This window comes from Mauremys mutica, chromosome 10 (assembly GCF_020497125.1).
Source record: "Mauremys mutica isolate MM-2020 ecotype Southern chromosome 10, ASM2049712v1, whole genome shotgun sequence".
Lineage (NCBI taxonomy): Eukaryota > Metazoa > Chordata > Testudines > Geoemydidae > Mauremys > Mauremys mutica.
In genome coordinates this window covers 37,924,881-37,944,666 of record NC_059081.1, presented here as the reverse complement: position 1 = coordinate 37,944,666, position 19,786 = coordinate 37,924,881, and the positions used below count along the sequence as shown (strand labels likewise).

Sequence of the window (19,786 nt, the reverse complement as noted above, 5' to 3'; positions counted from 1 at the left end):
GGCTTATGTGAAATGAGTTTGTGGTCTCAGTCAACTTTCTAGTGGTAAAGCAGCCACAAATAAACAAACAACACACACACAAAAATCATAACCACAATTTGTAGCCTTGTTGGGAAACTTAGTAGAGCTTTATAATAATTCAAGTTTTATGTTAAGATTTCATGGGATAGAACATAGTAAATTTAAAAGACAGTGTTAAAAATCCCATTTTCAAGAACATTCTCTTAATGGTGTTATTAGCAACAAACCAGATGAATCAAAGAAAAATTAAAGATAATTATCTGTGTTGTTTACATTTTGCATTTTATTCCGAAAAGGAAAATTGGCCACTCAGTTTTACTTTTATTTCTGTTCAGTTTCACTTTGTCGCTTCCCTGCACCAGCACAATGCTAAAAAGCTTAGGATGAACACACTACAGGAAATTAAAAATAAACTTGTTTTCATTCACATTTAAATAAAACATCTATAAATATCAGATTGTATAAAAATTATATACAAAACTGATTTTTGGACTTAGAGTATGTCTACACTTGCAGCTGTACAGCGCTGGGAGTTAAACCTGTCTTCGTACAGCTGAGTAGGGAAAGCGCTGCAATCTGGTGACACTGACAGCTACCTGCACACTGTCGTGGCCACATTTGCAGCATCTGCAGTGGCATTGGGAGTGGTGCATTATGGGCAGCTATCCCAGCGTTCAAGTGGCTGCAACGTGCTTTTCAAAAGAGGGGAGTGGAGTGGAGTGTGACAGGGAGCGTGAGGGGGAAGAGAGAGTGGATTTTTGGAGCCGACACTCTGTCAGCAGCTGCCTTGCAAGTGCCGACCCGTTCACTGAAAGTAAATAGCCCTCTTTGTTTTTTTCCTCACAGACCAGATAAGCAGCCTCCCTGAAACGGACCCCCCACCTCTCCCCCTCCCTCCCGCACGCTGCGCACTGCTTCTCTCCTCAAGCCCCTTCCTTCCCCTCTCTTCAAGCAAACACTAGCTGCGGGCAAAGGGAGCTCATTCACAGCAAACAGTAGCTGTGTTTGTTTTTTTGATAAGCAGCTCCGGGAGCCCCAGTTCACAACAAAACAAACAGAGGCATCACAACAAAACAAAGAGAGTTATCTTTCTTTCTTTAGGATTATGGGAAGGTTCCGGAGGTCAGTTACAGCATAGTAAGATTATTCCCTGTTTACACTGGCACCCCAGCGCTGCAGCAGCAGTGCTAGTCTCTTTATTTCTCTCGTGGAGGTGGAGTACAAGCAGCGCTGTAGCCAGGAAGATACAGCGCTGTATGTGCCTTGCCAGTGTGGATGGGGAGTGAGTTACAGCGCTATAAAGCCACCACCAGCGCTGTAACTCTCAAGTGTAGCCAAGGCCTTAGAAACCCTGTGATAGTTTCTCTTTAAATATATTTATACTAATTTTATAATGGCTAGTCGTGTGTCAGTACCGTGGATATACTAATTCAGGAACAATCACAAAATTCTTTTCTCAAGCCAGCTTTGCAGAGATGGCAAATGTGAACTTCAGAGCAAGAGTGGGTGACAGCCATTGACTTACAGAACTGTTCCACCCATTTTGTAACACCAGCACTGGCCTCAGAGCAGACCATTTACTCTCCTTCATCATGGAGGAAGAATAAGGCTAGTTGCTGTCCAACCAAGGAAAGTAAGGACTGGCCCTTAGAGGAAGAAGTACCTACATATTCTCTCACTAAAGTTGCCTTAGAGATAAGACCAAATACCTTAAGGGCCTCCTCCTCCAGAAGTCTCCTGTGAGGTGGCAGACTACAAATTTAATTAAAACATGTTTGGAAATGAAAACTATCAGAGCTGAGAAAGGAATGCAGAACTTCTTAGCATGATTTTTTTTTAATTAAAAAATGGAAATAAAGCTAAAGTAGTTTGAAATTCTCTTATTGTAGAATTCTCTCTTACCAGTACACATTCGCAGTAACTCTGTTGTTTGCAGCAAAGTCCTTTCAAGCATACAAAAGTACCACAAACTAGACAAACAGCAGGATCTTTAGGAACCTTGGTACAGACAGTGCAAGTCTTTCTGTGATAATACTGGAAGATGGTATTATAATTTTCAGGCAACTGAAGGAGACATGGCAAGTCCCACTTAGGCTCCTGTACAAGCAAAACCTAAAAAGAAAATGATAGAAACATTTATCAGTGTTGTATGTATATTTATCTGTGCTGTGAGAACTTTAGAACTACAGAATGTAAACATCAGAATTTTTTTTAAAGGAGGGAAATGTGCTCTTTGAGATGGCCCATTCTTCTACTGCATTCCACACAAGCTCCAAAGTGTCCTTTAAATGTCTTCTGGCTGAAGAAGACTAGACGTGGCTTCCTATGGAGCCTATTAATGCTGCATTAAGACTTCAGCCAGAGAGCATCACTCAAGAGCAACATGCTTCTTGACCCAAGAAGCTCAGCATACTCATAAATTGCTTTAGTAAGGTTACAAATTGACTACTGACTGCCTTTCCTCAGGGCACAATGCATTACACCTTCTAAAGGCAACAAACTTCACAGGTAAAACATGGCCCTTAAGTCTTGTTTACATTGGGGATTTGCCCTGATTATAGCCATTAGTGGACAGCTAGTGACATAGCTGCACCTAGCATGGACAGGCAAAGCTGCTACTTGTACTGAAATTTGGGACCAAAAACAGTAGGGTAAAGTTAGGCTCTGAAACTGATGTCTAGGAACTTGCTTGATTTTCAAACATATTGAGCACTCAACAATTCTCAGTTAAGTTTCATAGAATCAGAGAATCTCAGGGTTGGAAGGGACCTCAGGAGGTCATCTAGTCCAACCCCCTGCTCAGAACAGGACCAACCCCAACTAAATTATCCCAGCCAGGGCTTTGTCAAGCCTGACCTTAAAAACCAATAAGGAAGGAGATTCAACCACCTCCCTAGGTAACCCATTCCAGTGCTGATGGGAATTGTTATTCCCTCTGAGGTCAAAGGGAACTGCTGGATACTCAGTACATTTAGGTTTCAGAGTCTAACTTTACCCTCTTATTTTTAAAAAACTTTGCATAAAATTTTTAAAGAGCCAATAATACATTACAGTTGAATCTAATCCATTTTTTGTGGGTTACCCAATTAAGGGCACATGTGTGTGAGGATCGTTCTTACAAATTACTGTTCTGTTCACAAGAGTTTGTTATAAAAACTGAAAGAGGTCTCATTTGCAAAATACAGTAAAACAGCAGTGTTTTTTTTCAAACATAAAAACGATATCAATAGTTTTATGACCATGGCTCAATGGTCTATCGAATGAATCAGATCTACTGACGGCAAGAACATTTTGTGATTACCATTAGGGTTCAAGTTTTCAAAACAAAGTTGTACCTGCAAAATATGCAAGTGAAACAGATGCAAGCACAAAACACACATATTGTGGGTTCAACTATGCACTTTGCCTGCTTATTTTGTCATGATAAATTTAAAACACAACATTACACATACACGCACAGCATAACTAGAATCAAGGAATTCCATTCTTACACATCAGCACTGCATGGGGGTGCAAATTTTTTTACGTACCTTCACTTGTTCTGCATGTCTGTCTGCAAATGAAGCTAATTCTAAGCACCACTGTGATATCATATTAAATGCTGGCACTGGCCAATCAAGGCAAGAGGCACTGGTGAATTGATGTGGTGACTGAAAAGATGATGGTAACAGACCCAGGCAGTTTGCAAGAACTGTAAATTCTTCATCTTCCTTTTAGACATGAAACAAGAAAGACTTGATCATTTTGTGTTATAAACTCAAAGCACAGCACTGTATCAATTAATATGTAAGTGACTGGGAGGGAGCATGGCAGAGTGAGGCTCTGCTACATCTGATTCTCCAGTGGTGTAAAATCCCTGAGGGACCTTACATCAGAGGTGCAAGTTAAAGCTGCCCCTGAACTTGGGTGAAGTGGAGAATGAAGCCCACAAAATGTTAGCTTACACTTCACAGCCCTGAGACTGAAGTCTAGTTTGAATGGAAGTACTGTATTCTCTACAAATCCACAACAGGTTTTAAGATTATTTTGGTGATATATCTGAGAGGCAGAGAAACCGGTGTAAGGCCCCGATGTTACAAACACACATGGGCTTAATTTTAAACATGAGTAGTCCTACTGATTTCAATGGAACTACTTGCATGCTTAAAGTTAAGCATATACATACATGTTTAGAACTGAAGCCTAAATTGATAATTAGAGAAAAGGAAGAAAACATAAAATAAGGCCATACATTTATGCAGAGCACATTGGTAACCCAGGGATGAAATGAATGGGATAAAACAATACAGGGAAAGGGTAGAAAGAGAAAAAAATGTGAAGTATTCATAAATGAATTACAATATGCCCAAGATGCATGCCAGCCAGCAATAAGTATATGATTAGGAATAATAATAATAATAATAATAATAAAAAGACCAATTTGGATAAAGATATGCAGAGTAATCAAGGGTGAGAGAGAAGAGGCTGCAAAGTATTAAATGACAGATGATGAGAGGACAAATTATAGAATGAGGATAAGGGAGTGTAAAAATGGAAAGAAAATTTAAATAGGAGAAAGTAAAGGAGCTTGCACAAAAGATTAAGCCAAAGATTATCACATTTTTCATTGGAACAATAGAAATCAGCAAAGGAGACGTACGGCTTTTAACAAATATAGAAAATAGCTGATTGACAGAAAAGATACTACAAATACACATATTAATTTGTAAAATAGGACAGCAGATGGATGACAGAAACAAGATCAGGAAAATATACACTGAATGAAATTAGGATTGTTTCCAAATGGGTATGAATGAAATGCCTGAGAGCCATCAAGTTCTAAGGCAAGACAAGCGCCACCTTAATTATGGGGTGAAAGCTGCAAGAGATACAGGGCAAACATACTTGATCAACTGGCAAAATAGGATAGAAAAGACCTATTTACTAGGATCCCTTGCCAATGAAAGATTAGTAAATGCAAAGCAGATAATGTTTTGTCCAGTCTAGTTTTAAAATGCAACAAGAAGGGTTCTAATACTTTTTCTATGGAGATCATTTTACTATCTAATACATCTCCTTGATATAGTCTAGTCATACTACATTTTTCATTTAATTTCTTACCATCACTCCTAATTATTCCCCTTTTACTATGCTATGTTATTTCTCCCTTTTCCTCCTTAGTGCCTATGTCCTTTAAATAACTGTAAACTTATGCCTCCCATTAATCTGTTTAAGCAGGTGCAGATTGCTACGGCAGAACAGGAGTTATTGCTGGTGCTGAGGAGCATTAAATACCTACAGTCAAATGTGCATACTGTAGTCTGATGGATGCTAGTAGTTTTTTGGGGTGGTGGCTAGTAAGACTGTCCAGGATGACTGTATCTTGAACATGGGAGTATGTATGTGAAGTGGAAAGACCATCTTTTGACTATAACGTAAACCTTGTAGGCCCATGAGAATAGCTGGTCTGAAGAGAAAGACATCCCTGTTCCTATCATTTTTCTAATTTAATTGGCCACTTGCATCAGTTCAAGTACATATTAAGCAAAAACCTATCCAGCTAGAGACTGAGTTTGTCCACTTGCAGAAGAAAAAGGGAACCGGCAACGAATATATTTTAAAAAATGAGTTTTGAGAAATATGGAGACTCATCAAGAAGAGAAATACAGAAAGGTGGCTGCCATTATTGAGAGCTGCAGAAGGAAAGGGTCTCTCAGCTCTAGTGGCAATACTGTGCAGAAGGACTGATTTAGGAGACCACTGCCCGAAGAGAGTGGTGGGATAAGGTCAAGAACGACTGAGTCAATAAAAACTGAAGGGCAGTAGAATATAGAATGACTATGGTAGACTAGAAAAAGAATAGGAGAAAGGGTGAGATGAGTTGCAGTCAAGGCTGGCCCACAATTCTATCCTTCCTACTCCTCACTGGAAAGGATAGGGGAGGAGCAAAACTGCTCTTTTTCTATCTCCCTTTTAGTACAGGGAGCCAGCCAGCATCTGGGTTTATTCTCTTCCAGGAAATACGTGGCAATTGTTTTAAACACCACCACTGAAAAGAAAAAAGGCGGTACCCGGCTATTTAAAGACCTCCTCCTGCTCCTCCAGTAGAATCAATGACCACTGAAATGGCTATTCAAGTTTCCTGCAACTCCCAAGGTGGCCAGAGATAAGGAGCGCCACCTTAAGCAGGGAAAGAGCCTGGTCCAGATCTCACCCCTCCCACCAATTTGGGTATCTAAATTCCATCAGGAAGCATGAAAGAAGCGTGGAGAAGATCATCAGCAGCATTAGGCATTGTAAGAACCCTGTCTGAGGATTTGCCGAGAGCCAGAGCAAAGGAAATGTAGCATCATCTGAAGTGGCCTCGAGCCCCTGCACAGAAGCATCTCATGGATGGATCTGTATTTCAGTGAACTACAAGACAGGGAATCCTGTGTTAATGCAGTTTTGTAGTTTACTGAAGTACAGATGAATTAAGTTTTATTGCAATTGTGATAATCAGTCCAATCCTATTCTGCTATAGATAATGTGCTGGTGAATATCCAGCAATTCTTGACTCTAGGCATGTAACTGCTTCAGACTCATTCATTAGAGTTTAGCTTGGAATAACCACTTTCCTAAAAGCAATTACCATTTAAGCTTTAAACTCCTGCAGAGTCCTAAATCCTACAGTATTTTCATATTCATTTCAAATGAAATAAATGAAAAGGGAAAAATAGGGAAAAATCCTAAAATCTCTCTGGTCATTACTGAGATTCTGTCAATTTTTTTATGATGAAAAGATGACAAATTTTTTCCTTACCATTTTTCTGCCAACAGAACATCTGAAATTCTGTAAGTGTTAATGGGAAATCTTCCTTTGGGGGGAGGGATAGCTCAGTGGTTTGTGCATTGGCCTGCTAAACCCAGGGTTGTGAGTTCAATCCTTGAGGTGGCCACCCAGGGGCCTGGGACAAAATCAGTGCTTGGTCCTGCTAGTGAAGGCAGGGGGCTTGATGACCTTTCAAGATCCCTTCCAGTTCTATGAGATAGGTATATCACCATATATTATTATTTCTTTAGGGGATATACTGGTAGAGCATTAGGACACACCCACCTCAGAACAACTCACTCATCTAACTGTAGAAATACTACCAGAACTGGCTAATAGTTAGCAGCAAGTTTAAGAATCGGGAGGAAAGGAATCAGGGCCTCATCCCTGGTAGTTTTAGCAGGGATTGGATGGAATGGGTCCTGTTCTGTATTTGGGGACTGGAGTCTCTGATGAAATTTCTTCTGTGACAGAAATACTTTTCAAAACAATGGACACAATCAACACTCTTAGATGGGGTAGGAAGTCAGGCGCTCTTCCTGAAGTCTAATCACAAAATTGTTTGGTGCTGCAGACAGGCTGCAGCCTCAGTCACTGATGAGTGCACCCTCAGATGATCATCATCCAAAAATGCACCTCTGTAAAAATCTGTACCTTTGTGCTCAACGGTGGGTTGTCGATGTAATCAGCATCTGGGTAAACACTCAAACAGTAAGTGAAAAAGTACCGTATATACTCGTTCATAAGCTGAATATTTTTGGTAAAAAAGTGACGCATCAAACTGCGGGGGGTCAGCTTATAAATGGGTCTACACCAAAATGTGATGATTTTAAACTCTATAGAATCATTTAATTGAATATCTAATACATTGTTGTTTTGTTTACCTGGAGCATCTGCAAGCATGTGAATGCTGTGGTAAACAAAATGTCCAGGCCCGCTAGCAGCTTACCCTAACAGGCCAGGAGCCAAAGTCTGCCAACCCCTGAAATATAGGGTCGGCTTATGAAAGGGTCATACAGTTTTTGCTATTTTTATCTATCCATCTTGGGGGGTTGGCTTATAAACAAGCGGGCTAATGAACGAGTATATACGGTAAGTAAAAACTGAAACAGTAAGTGAAAAAGGTGCTGGTAATGGGTATCAGATATTTTTGTATCCCAGTTTAATCTGGGTGTGAATATGTACCTTTTTCAAGTTGACTGGCCATGAAGTCCCCAAAGAGAGACATAAGGCTCTACATCTGGAACATGAGATATTTCATGCACTCATTTGTCCTCCGAGATCAGTTAGTTTTTTCAGACTGGCACCCATGCAAAGATGTTTTGACCGCAATTGAACTAGTGGGGTGTCTCAGTGGATCCGTGGGCACAACCACCCTGACTTATTTGGCTAATAATATCTTCACCCTAAGAGAATATTGTGGGAAGCATCTTGGAACTACGATAACCCAAGTGAATCATAATGAGGATGCAGAGGAAGGATATATAGTTTCATATTAACACCAATAACAATTCTGTGTGTGTTCCACTTCTGGAGAAGAAGTCTCCTGCCTGCACAATTATGGCATCCTTTGCAGGTGTTGCCATTGCTGCATCCACTTTAAATTATATGATGCAAATGGTTTTGGTTGTTGGCTTTAGTTTTTTACCTTTTGCTGGTTCATTCTCCTTCTCTACTTGTCTATAATGACTTTCAGCAGATTTCTTTGTTTCCTTTTTTAAGCTCTGGGGTAAATATTACTTGCAGGTAACTTAGCCTCATCTTGCTCAATTTGAAAGCCAAGTGTCTTGATTACCTTCTTTAACACAGTTTCAAATTTACCTGGCCCTTTTATAGATGGGCCTCAGAAGTCATTCTGATTACTTTAGAGGCAGACTAGTGCTATCAATTCAGACAGACTTAGGAAGCCAGACTGTGAAACAAATAAATTCACTTTGGAGAAACTTATTTAAAGCAGGGAATTCTTGATTGATATTTTCTCCCACTGGCCTTCAAGTTCACATTGAATGGTTGCTATGGCTATGCACGGGACTGCTCTCCTCTGGCAGGATTCCTCTGGAAGAGCTTGGAGGGATGTGGCTGCTCCTTAAGCCTCCTTCTCTGGGGCCCTGAACCTTTCCCTTTATGCATACATATGGCAAGGACAAGTATTGCAGGAAAAGCAGAGGCACTCCTTTTGTTATACAGCAGGTCTCTCCAGCTGCTGAGTTCATGTTAATAAGCTACACGGTGAAGAGGAGATCCTTGTGCTGTGGAAGTAAAGCCAAATAAACTAAGCCCATAAAAGAGCCATGAAGTTATCCTGTCAGCAAGAAGTAAGATACATTTGATAAAAAACCCAGTTCTATGAGAAGAATTCACAATAGGAAGAGGACACAAACAAAGGCAGGATCACTAGTTACTGCTGATTTCCCTTGACTAGAAGCCAGAAGTTTGAGGAACAGGTGGTTGGCAGGTCACAGTGCCACCTGCTGGAAGCAGATAAACTTCTGAGGGAAGAAGACCCTCCCACACACACAGGATTGTCAGACATACCTTTGAGATGGAATATTACTATAAATGAAAAATACATTTTCCCTATCTCAATTCCCCTATGCACAAAATGAACTCCCTATCCCCGTTTACTAAGCCATACTGTCTCGCCACTCAAATCTCTATTAAACATTTTATCTGATCTTAAAAATAAAACTTTTGGAAATTTATATTTTATTACACATACACACACCCATCCACCTATTCACACAAAATAAAATAACTTTATTAAGGTTGCAAAGTTAAACACTCAAAAGTTAGGAAATGCCAGAATTAAAGAGGCCTGGGCTAGCGTATTAAAATACAGTATCTCTTAATTCTTGATAGAATTATTTTAACAGGTTACTTGCACAAAGAAGAAAATTCTGCAGAAGTTGAGATTAAACATTTTGGGGAGGGAGTTGGGTGTTTTTTTTGGTTTTTGTTTTTTTTAGCATAAATGTACACAAAATAAAGTTACACTATGGCCAGTGATTTCACTCTATATTTTGTCTTTTGAACGCAAAAGAGCCAATCCTGAAACCCTTCTGTCACAAACCTCCTCTGAGCTTCTCTGGGAGTTATGAAAATGAAAAGGAGGCAGTATCTGGCACATATTATATTGCAAAGTTAGCAGTTCTTCTTGCCATGACATTTTCTACAAAAATATTTGAAATATAGTAAAACATTATCTAGATTCTTACGGTGTATCTGAAGTCTTTCACGGGTGTCAGACATGAAGCAATGTTACAGCTAGACAAATATCTGCTCTAAATAATACAAAAATATTGGACCTTTTCTCTTTTGGGGTGGAGTAATACATGTTTCAATTATACTATATAAAACTTTCAACAGAAAAAAAAACAGTGTCATTTCCTGCCTCCCCCCACTCGTACCTGACAACTGGGTAATTCCCCTCCAAAAAGATGATGTTGAAGAAGGCAGGTGATCCTGAGGAAAGGCAGGCAGAACTGCTGCAGATAACCCTCTATTGAGTCAGGAGACCAAACACTAGAGCTAACCTAGAGTGGAAAGAGAGGTTATGAAATTCTGCTTTCCAAAGGCTAACAGTTCACTAATAATTTCAAATGATTTTGTTACAAACAAATCTGGGATGTACCACCTTCCAGGTAGGCATTTTCTTTCTCAAAAAAGCTGTTTTATACAGAAAGCCAACTTTAACAGAAGCAAAGGCTTCTGGTCAGTTAAGAAACAAAAAAAAAACTAATTTAATTTCAATCTTTTCAGACAACTTTCCTAGCAAAAAATGTCCATATCGGACATAGTGGGAAAAGGATTTGGCTAGACAAATTACCCCAGAGGAATGGGCTTTGATCTGAGATAGAGGACCTTTAGCAGTCTGTAGCACAAAAAAAGAAAATATCTTCAAGATACCATTTCAATGGTTCTCACGCCAGTCAGATTAAAATATGTATATAGATTGAATGGAGATAAATGTTGGAAAAACTAGTGAGAGATTTTATGCATATGGTGGACATGTCCAATCATTAGAGAATATGGGGATATGATTTGTAATCAAATATTACAAATTGCTGAATATTTATTACCAAATGATACTTTGTTAATCCTCCTGGGGCTTCCTAGCAGAAGTGGTCACACCCAAAGATATTAAGAATTAATATCTCATCTGCTACTAGCCACTAGATTACTAATAGCCTCCCATTGGAAAAAGAAAAATAGTTCAACACTAGAGGAATGATTTAAAAAAATACGGGTGGTGGATGTTATGGAAAAATTAACACATCAACTATGCACCCAGCAAAATAGACATACGACAATAGATGCTTAGATTTTTTTTTTTACCATTCAATTCACTACTCAGACAAAATATATTCTCTGAAGAAGGGGGGGAAAAAAAAAAAGCACACATGTCCAGTATTTGATTATTAACATTTACAGACATGCTTGGTTTGAGCAAGTAGAGTCAGTAGTTTCATTCAATTTAATAAAATCACCAGAAATAACATATCATGAGTGGTGTAAAGAAGCTCAGTGTAATTTGTTAGCACCCTGCTAAACAAAGATTTAATGACTACATTATTTCCAAAACAAACAAAAGCTCGTTTTGTTTCTATTTACATGGTAATGATTTGTAAACCTGTTAAAACTTCCTAAACAAAACTGTAAAAAAAAAATACCATTGCTAATTCTTCAGTTTCTCCTTCCTCAAACATCTTCCCTTTAGAGAGCTCAGAAATCACATGACTCAGTAATACTTCCCAAGGCTTTTCTCCATTGGATGTATTCTGTGAATAAAGAAAAAGGCAGACTCAAATTGCGTCAGTCATACAAAATAAGGAGAAAATTGTTTCTATAGAAGCAGCAAAGGTGAAATATATTTCCTTTAAAGCAACAAGCACATTCGGACTCAAAGAGAAGAGGTACATATGATATCGGAAGGGTGATGTTTTAAGCACAAATAAATACTTCATAACAATACATAGGATGTAGAAATTGAAACAATATTTGCATAGTGAAAAGCTACTAAAATCAAATACAATTCAGATGGAATATATTTAGCATATGCAGTGAGGTTAAGTGGCAGTTTTGAAACTGTAATTTGCTATAATGCATTAATTAAACTGAACCAAGAAAAGCTTGCAATTTAAATATACTGAATGAGAAAGAAGCTATCAAAAATGTAATGCTATGTAGAGAATGGGTAACATTTATACAGACAGGGAAAAATTGTTCAGTGGAATTTATTTTTTTAATCAGCCACTTAGCTTTGTGTCATAATAATTATGTGTCAAGAAAGCTAATAATTACAGAAAACCACGAGAAATAAGCGGCATATTTCCATAAATGTCTTCCTAGAAATTACACAAAAATACCCACAAGAAGAAACAATATTAGATACAAACTTTAGTTCATGTGAGAAAAGTATAAACATGAGCAACAGAAAAAGACAAAATGTTACCAGGATGATTATTTAAAAAAAAAACCCAAAACAAATGAAGTGGGCCGTAATATATAAAAAGCTCTACCATACAATGCTGTATAAAAACTGACATTCATTTCCCTAATGTACAACAAGGTTAATCATCTCTTTCTATGAGTTTAAACTCTTCACTGAGGATGAAATTCACCGCAGGGGCCAGGCCAAATCCCTTTTCCCCATTTAGGCCCTTAGCTCTAAGCCAATGGTCTCCAATCTTTTTTGTTGGAGGCTCCTCTTGTGATGATTTGGCAAAGAGATGTTCCTCTTTTCACCCTGTGTTCCATCTCTCCACAACTCTCAGTACCACTATATGTCCTTTTCTTCTGCCCATTTACACTCTCATCTATTATTTCCATCTATTCTTAACCCTCCCCTTTCTCTCTCAAAATCTTTTTTCTTCTTTTGCTCCCTCCTCACTACTGCTTCTCCTTCCTTATCCTCAAGTCACCAAAAGGCTACATACAGCTTGCAGAGTGATTAGGGCTTCACTGGGCTGGGTTTCAGGTAATCTCATGGCTGAACTGAGTACAAAAAGGAGTAAAGAAAACAAACTTGACATTGAGCTACTACCTGAGCCTGTATCCCTGTACACATGCCAGCTATACTAAGGCATCCGCCAGAAACAGGCAGGGAAGGCAGGCTGCTGTCAGGAGCTACCAGAGATGCTTTAATTGCCACTATTGGACTATGTCTGCTGAAGGGTGCAGGTTGGATTCTGTGTCCAGTGGGTAGTTCTTTGCCTCTCTCACGCTTTACCTAAAGTGGCGTATGAAGCCGTCAGTGGGCTCTCTGTACCGGGGGGCGGGGTGGGCGGGGGGAGGCGGCATGGGAGGGTTAGAGGGGGGAAAGGATATGTCAACCTTCTTGAATTGACAGACTTTCAGTTACCATTCACTTTGATTTACCTACACAACCCACGAACAGCCTTCAGCAGCAGTGTGTCATATAATGTAAAACTACTACCCACATAACAATGTTAACATCTGTCAGCGACAGCCATGCCAATGAAAATGCCAGTTTTTCTTTCTAGAATACAAAAATATGCTACCAATGCATATTTAGCTACATGTCAAGAGGTTTCACCACTTGTGACTCTAGGTGCCTTTAAGATGAAAAAAAACTCTGCTACTTCATAAATCCATTTGCTGATCCATGAACATAATTTGCAACCCTAAGGCACAAACTGCCTTATGTGCTAAAAAAGCTATTACTCTGCTAGAGAGAAAAAGTCTTAGCATGTAGCAAACCTGACTACAGTATGCCATCATTCTCTATTTTCATACAATAAAATATTTCATTGCAGCTAGCTGTTGAAACATTTAAAATATATGTTCAGATAAAACTTGACCCATTCTACTAGCATTTTATGAATGATAAATAAAAGCTGCCTACGTTTATCAAATTGATTGTGAAAGAATATAAACTGGCAGCGCTTTCAAGCACTCTCTGTCACAGATTTACACCTGTAAAACTGTCTGTCACTTAGGTCTCATTTAGATAAACAAAAAAGTGCACAGACCTCATGCTAAAATTGTGGGTTTGAAATTGAACTCTTCTTATGACAGTATCCTCTGGAAAAACATTTATTTAACAATAATGCAGCATCCATCCCATTGCACAGTAGCCTCAGACACCAAAGAGCTCATACAGACAAAACTAAATTTCGTTACTTAGCCTCCTCTGGACAAACTACTGACTTGCACTTAAAAACTGTAGGTGTATGTGCCGACAAGCATGGCCAATTTGTGATTACATGGGAAAAGTAGGCCAGGTGTTTCAGTTTCCTCTTAAATACTACCAATGGCAGGAAGGAGGATTACCTGCCTGGCCCACAATATTGCTAAATTCCTTCTCTGGTTCCTTAGTCAGTTGTGCATCACATATTGCATTTTGAGAGGATTGCACATGGCTAGTGATTAATAACTATGAACAAAACTAGAAAATTCCATATTTTCTTTGCAGACAACTTGCTTTTTTATTTACTGAAATGAGTATATTAGACTGATATCTGGCACATCTAACAGGACTTCAATTTTACAGTGAGAGGAATATTCTATTCTATTCCATTATAACTAGCTAAAGAATCAATTTTTTTAAAAAGTCTTATTCTCAGTCTATCAATCAGTTCTTTATCAATGGCACATTGTGAAACTTCCAAAACCTCTTCATGTCTTATCTGATTTCCACTGTCATTCAAACACACAAAATTACACACACAGAAAAGAATAGGCAGGACTTTCCGTTCGTGAGAAGCAGAAGAATAATCTTCTGCACTGGGGGAATGACCAATCGTAGCATGGTTGGACCTAATGAAAAATTTTCTTTCTGTTCCAACAGTTAATTAACAATTTCCAATAACCAATAACCAATTTTGAGATCTAAGTTGACTTTGGACAGGTCACCTTAAAAATTTGGTCACTAGATACAGAGGCAGTATGTAAGCTTTTAAGCACAACTCTGCAAATCTATAGTATAACAATATTAGAACTGATATATTACAAAGATAATTACTTATGCCAAAATGTGTACTAGAGTCCACTGAGACTAAGCTAAAATGAAACAAATCTGATTCACTTGTTGCTTGCACAGCAGTTGAACAAGAGATGAAATTCTAATGATGCTAAACCACACCTATTCTACATTAAGTTCACCATTGAATTGATATAATATACTAATAAATGCTTCATAAATTTAATAAACAATGTTATCAATATATAGTTTTTAGTAAACTGACCAACCTTTTTCAGAGCTCCTGAGTTCTCCCATGCCACCCTGTCTTCAGCGCTGCATTTTACAGAAAATGCTGCCAGGGCTTGGGTATACAATAATGTAAACAGCACCTTTACAATGCAGGTAAAGTGTTCTATAAAGTAAACAAAGAGTCATTGTGTTTCACATTTTTTAAACCATGACGTCAATTTATTATAGACCAATTACACAGTCTCTTTCAATTTGCAAACATAATGCTTCTCAAATGAAGAATGAATTCAGTATGAAAAAATTCAAAACGCACAAAATCTTTTTTAAAGTACAAGCTTTGCGACTCTCCCACCCCACAGGGTCCTAGAGGCCATGCTCCAGCCCAAGCCCGGAAGTCTACACAGCAGTGAAACAGCCCTGCAGCCCAAGCTCCATGAACCAAGCTGGCTGGCATGGGGCAGCCGTGGGGTTTTCTTTGTTGTGTAGACATACCCTCAGTGTTTTAGAAAGTTATGGCAGACAGCCCTGGAGCCTGTGAAGTCTTCAATGTACAAAAGAGGTACAGTGCAAGAATCTTTTCACTGCCCTGAAAATTCATCTCAATCTTGATCAGCAGTGACTTCCTTCTAGGGGACTTCACAACATTTGTCATGCTCACGTTACTGTAAGTAGGTACTGATAAGATGTTTACCACAAATGACTGTGAGTTGTAGACTAGAGCAAATTGTGTATCCTATCATGTCAGCAAACCTGATTCAAATATCTTGGGTTAATCACAGTTGTAACAAATACTGAAATAGGTGCTGAATGACCCAAATAATCACAATAACAGGGGTACTCAGCACATTTGTTTAGCTTAATTCCTGACCCTCCACTTTCATTTTTCAGATACTGAAATTCCAGCCCTGCCACAAGTCACTAGGTCCTGTTTAACACAGTACCACACCTATGGTACTGTATTAAAACAGAGCTGAGATGTGGAGCTAAGATAAATCCTGTTGTATTCTTGTATATAAAAATATGAATTATGTTTCAACTTTTTTAGAAAGAGCTTTCTCTTTTCTTTCAGAAGCCCTCATAATTGTATTTATATATGTATGCATGTGTGTGGCTGTATACACACACATACACACACACACTATATAGATTACATAGACAGATAGGACATCTCTCCCCTATAAGAAGGCTCCAGTGCAGGGAACTGCTCTGAAATCAGCTATGAGCAGCGGGCAATCAGAGGCAGAACCAGACTTTACAACATTTGAAAGAGAAGAAAGGTGAAAGTTAGGGTTAAGGTGCAGATGTGCTAAATGTCCCTTTTTCTCACCTGATTAGAGGCTTACCTCCTTGCTCCAAACAATTTCATTTATGTTCAATTTTGCAAATTGACTTTAAAACTTAAGTTTCCACCACCTACCCCTTTCCCACTTCAAGTCAAATCAGTCCCATACTAAGTGGACAGTCTTCCATACTAGCATCAATGTAACTCTGATTCATATTAAAAATAATGGGAGTTAAGCACTTAAAACAAGTTCTCCCCAGATTTTGGTAGCAACGTGGTTCACTTTTAGTTAAATAATTAATATGATGCAACAACAAACGACAAACAAAACTGACTTAAATTCATTTCTCCTTAACCAAGGGCTGAGTGAGCTTTGTGTATGAAAACAAACAGGAGTTGAGGTGGACTGAATTAAGTGCTTATCCAGCATATGAGCAAGACTGAGGGGCTGCAGCTGGGGTTCTTGGTCCTCAGACGCAACATCAGACTGCAGGATTCATTTGTGGACTAGTGTCCATTTTCGTCTTTTTGTTTAATAAATGTTCACAAGAAATCCATACACACAGAAACCTATGGATTTTCACATTCTTTAAACACTACCTGAACAGCATATATTTACTAAGCACAATTTACATCTAAATGGTCTATGTAATTGAAAAGGTACTAGTTTTTGTATCATCATATGCATCCCATGTTAAACAAACCAATGCACAGGCTTTACTTCCTATCTCAACTTCAATACACCAGTTTTCTTATAATGGATTTCATAGTATATGTCATCTTCTACTCCCACATCCTCCCCAGAGAGAGGGCAATCTCCTGAGCCTCTATCACAGCCCCCCACAACCTGATCCCTTCTTTTTTCCCTCTCCCAGAGGCTCCATTGTCATGGCGTTTCCACCTCCAAAGATTAACGCAGGGAAGGAGATCCACAGTTAAAGGCCATGCATGCACCCGCATGCACACATGCAGTTTTACATGGCTGCATCTACAGACACTTAATTCCATTCTAGTTTAGGACTGAGCTCAGGTTCTCAATTCTGATCCCCTTTGTGGCAGCACAGAGATTTGAGCCAGCAGGACACAGTATATATATTTTACATCATGAAAGGGTAAATGAAAAAAAATACAACTTCATAATTCTTATTGTAAAACTGGGACACCCTCCTAACCCAGTCTGCACAGCCACTACCTTAGTCTCCCCTTCAAATCTCTTAGGAAGACTCACCTCTGTCATGTTACCTGTGATAGCAGGACTCTGTTATGATGCCTAGTGATAATAGCTAGGGAAGTGGCCTTCCTTAGAGTTTCTCATGCACCTGTTTTAATTATTTTTTTTAACAAACTCAGAACAGTACACCTAGGACAAGACTGCATATGTAAGCTATGAACATTACACTTGTCTTCCGCTTCCTTGTCATTCACTTGTATTATACACCCAACTGTCAAGTCTTACCCTTGCTAGATCAGAAGGTCTGTGGGGCAGAGGCTATATTATAAGTGTGTACAGCTCACTGGGTCCCCAGTCCAGTTTGGAGCTCCGGACTCTACTGCCGTACAAAAAAGTAACAATGATTATAATTAGAGCCCTACCAATTTCACAGCTGTGAAAAACGCGACACAGGCCCATGAAATAAGCCCTTCCCCGTGAAATATGATCTCCCTTTGCGCCTAGGAGCACCCCAGCAAAGGGGGATTCTAGTTCCGGCTGGGCTGGGGAGGGACAGGACTTTTCCATCCCCTGCACAGCTGCTTGGGTGGAGGGGGGGGGGGGCGAGAGAGGCACCTCCAGGTGCCTCCCCCTGCTGCAAGATGCTCTGGGACTGGGCAGCAGCCCCGGAGGTTCCTACAGCTGGAGGAGGCTTGTGGAGTTGGATCCAATCTTCCCTGTGCTGTTCGGAGTGCCCCAGCAAAGGGGACTCCTAGGTGCTAGTTCGGGCAGGCTGGGGCAGGACAGGACTTGTTCTTTCCCTGTAGGGCTGCTCTTGGGTATCTCTCCCGGCTGCAGATAGCTCCGCACCATCTTCCCCACTCTGTCCAGCCCTGAAGGCAGCACTGAAGTTAGGGTGACAATCTCATGACTCCCCTATAACAGGTTTGCGGAACCCCCTTCCCCATATCCTTTTGGGTCAGGACTCCCACCGTTACAACACCGTGAAATTTCAGATTTAGCATCTGAAAACACGAAATTTACCCATTTTCAAATCCTATGGTTGGGAAATTGACCATAATGGACCGAGAATTTGGTAGGGCCCTACTTTTAATGCCATTATGGGATAACTACCACATAGATTAACCATAAGCTTTTTGCATGTCCATTTTACACATGATTATTGCTAAAATTAAAGATCTATCATGCTTTTGTTGTCCTACTTGCAAAATACTTGCATTGTTTGCATTAATAGTAAAAAATGAATGTGCAGAAATTTTAGCAGACGCCAGAACTGCTTTCAGAACCAATTTAAATTACTTGGTAATGTCAAAAGAATTAGGTTAAGAATTTACCATTTGCAGAAAATGTGATTTGTACAATATACAGCAGTAAAATAAAGAAATATTTCACATAAAATACCTCAATACATACACAATACAAATACACCTTGCAGTACTGCTAGGATTAGGGGGTCTACCAGCCTTTCCTTTATAAACTCTGGTTTTGAGCGGGCTTTAACATAGGCTGTGTAAAGGGACGCTGTCAAGTATTTGGAGCCCAAAATGTTGTTTTTGTTTAAAAATCTATTTTAAAAATCCAACAGAAATAACTGTTAAAAGCATTACTTAGTGGTGTTGAAAACCCAAATACAAAGAGCATGGCAATAGTCTCACCCTTGCTAATGGTAACCTAGTCACAATAATGCGTAACTCCACCTACTATCTGGATAATAGCAACGCAATCTATTTTGTTATGGAAACATCAACCCTGAAAGGACTGCACCTGGGGCAGAATGCAGCAGGAGGTCTCATCAGCACAAAAGTTACTGAGAGCACATCAGCCCAGTGTTGTTCTCCTGCCACTGGCTCCCTGTAGAGCATGATGTTAAGTTTAAGATCTGCATCCTGATTATCAGAGCACTAAACAGCCAGGCACAGGATACCTAAAATAGCATCTCACCCTCAGGGACCAGAACTGCCCTCGATGAGACTCCACTCCCTCTGGTATCTGCCTCCAGGGTGAAGCCCATCTGTACAGAAAACAGGGCTTTCCTGGGGGCTAGCCCATACTGTAGAACTCTCTCCTGCAGGAGCTAAGGAGTACCACAAACTGCACCATAGTGCGGTACAAATGAAACACTTATTTTTCAACCTTGCATTTGCTAAGAAGAGTATTACCACATTAGCTTACGTTTAAAAACCACACATGCACACTAACAATATACTTTTGCCTGGGAGTAAGGAGCAGTACAGGAATGAAGAGAAACTGCATTTGATAGATATTTGTCTCCTTGTTTCATTTCATAATTCTAGAAGGAACTAAGATACAGTGTTGGGTGCTGTGAAATAACCTAAGTAGAAGAGAATC

The 19,786-nt window shown here is 39.5% G+C and overlaps 1 protein-coding gene across 1 annotated transcript in view; it reads right to left on the bottom strand.

Annotated features, from left to right (window-relative positions):
• Positions 1 to 19,786, bottom strand: part of UBR3 (ubiquitin protein ligase E3 component n-recognin 3) — a 206,026-nt gene that overhangs the window by 5,790 nt on the left and 180,450 nt on the right. The window contains exons 33-37 of the mRNA XM_045031947.1: positions 15,023 to 15,147; positions 11,482 to 11,589; positions 10,219 to 10,344; positions 3,552 to 3,731; positions 1,924 to 2,133 (exon numbers count right to left, since the gene is read on the bottom strand). Of these exons, the coding sequence (XP_044887882.1) occupies positions 1,924 to 2,133; positions 3,552 to 3,731; positions 10,219 to 10,344; positions 11,482 to 11,589; positions 15,023 to 15,147 (749 nt within the window). The remainder of the gene's footprint in view (positions 1 to 1,923; positions 2,134 to 3,551; positions 3,732 to 10,218; positions 10,345 to 11,481; positions 11,590 to 15,022; positions 15,148 to 19,786) is intronic.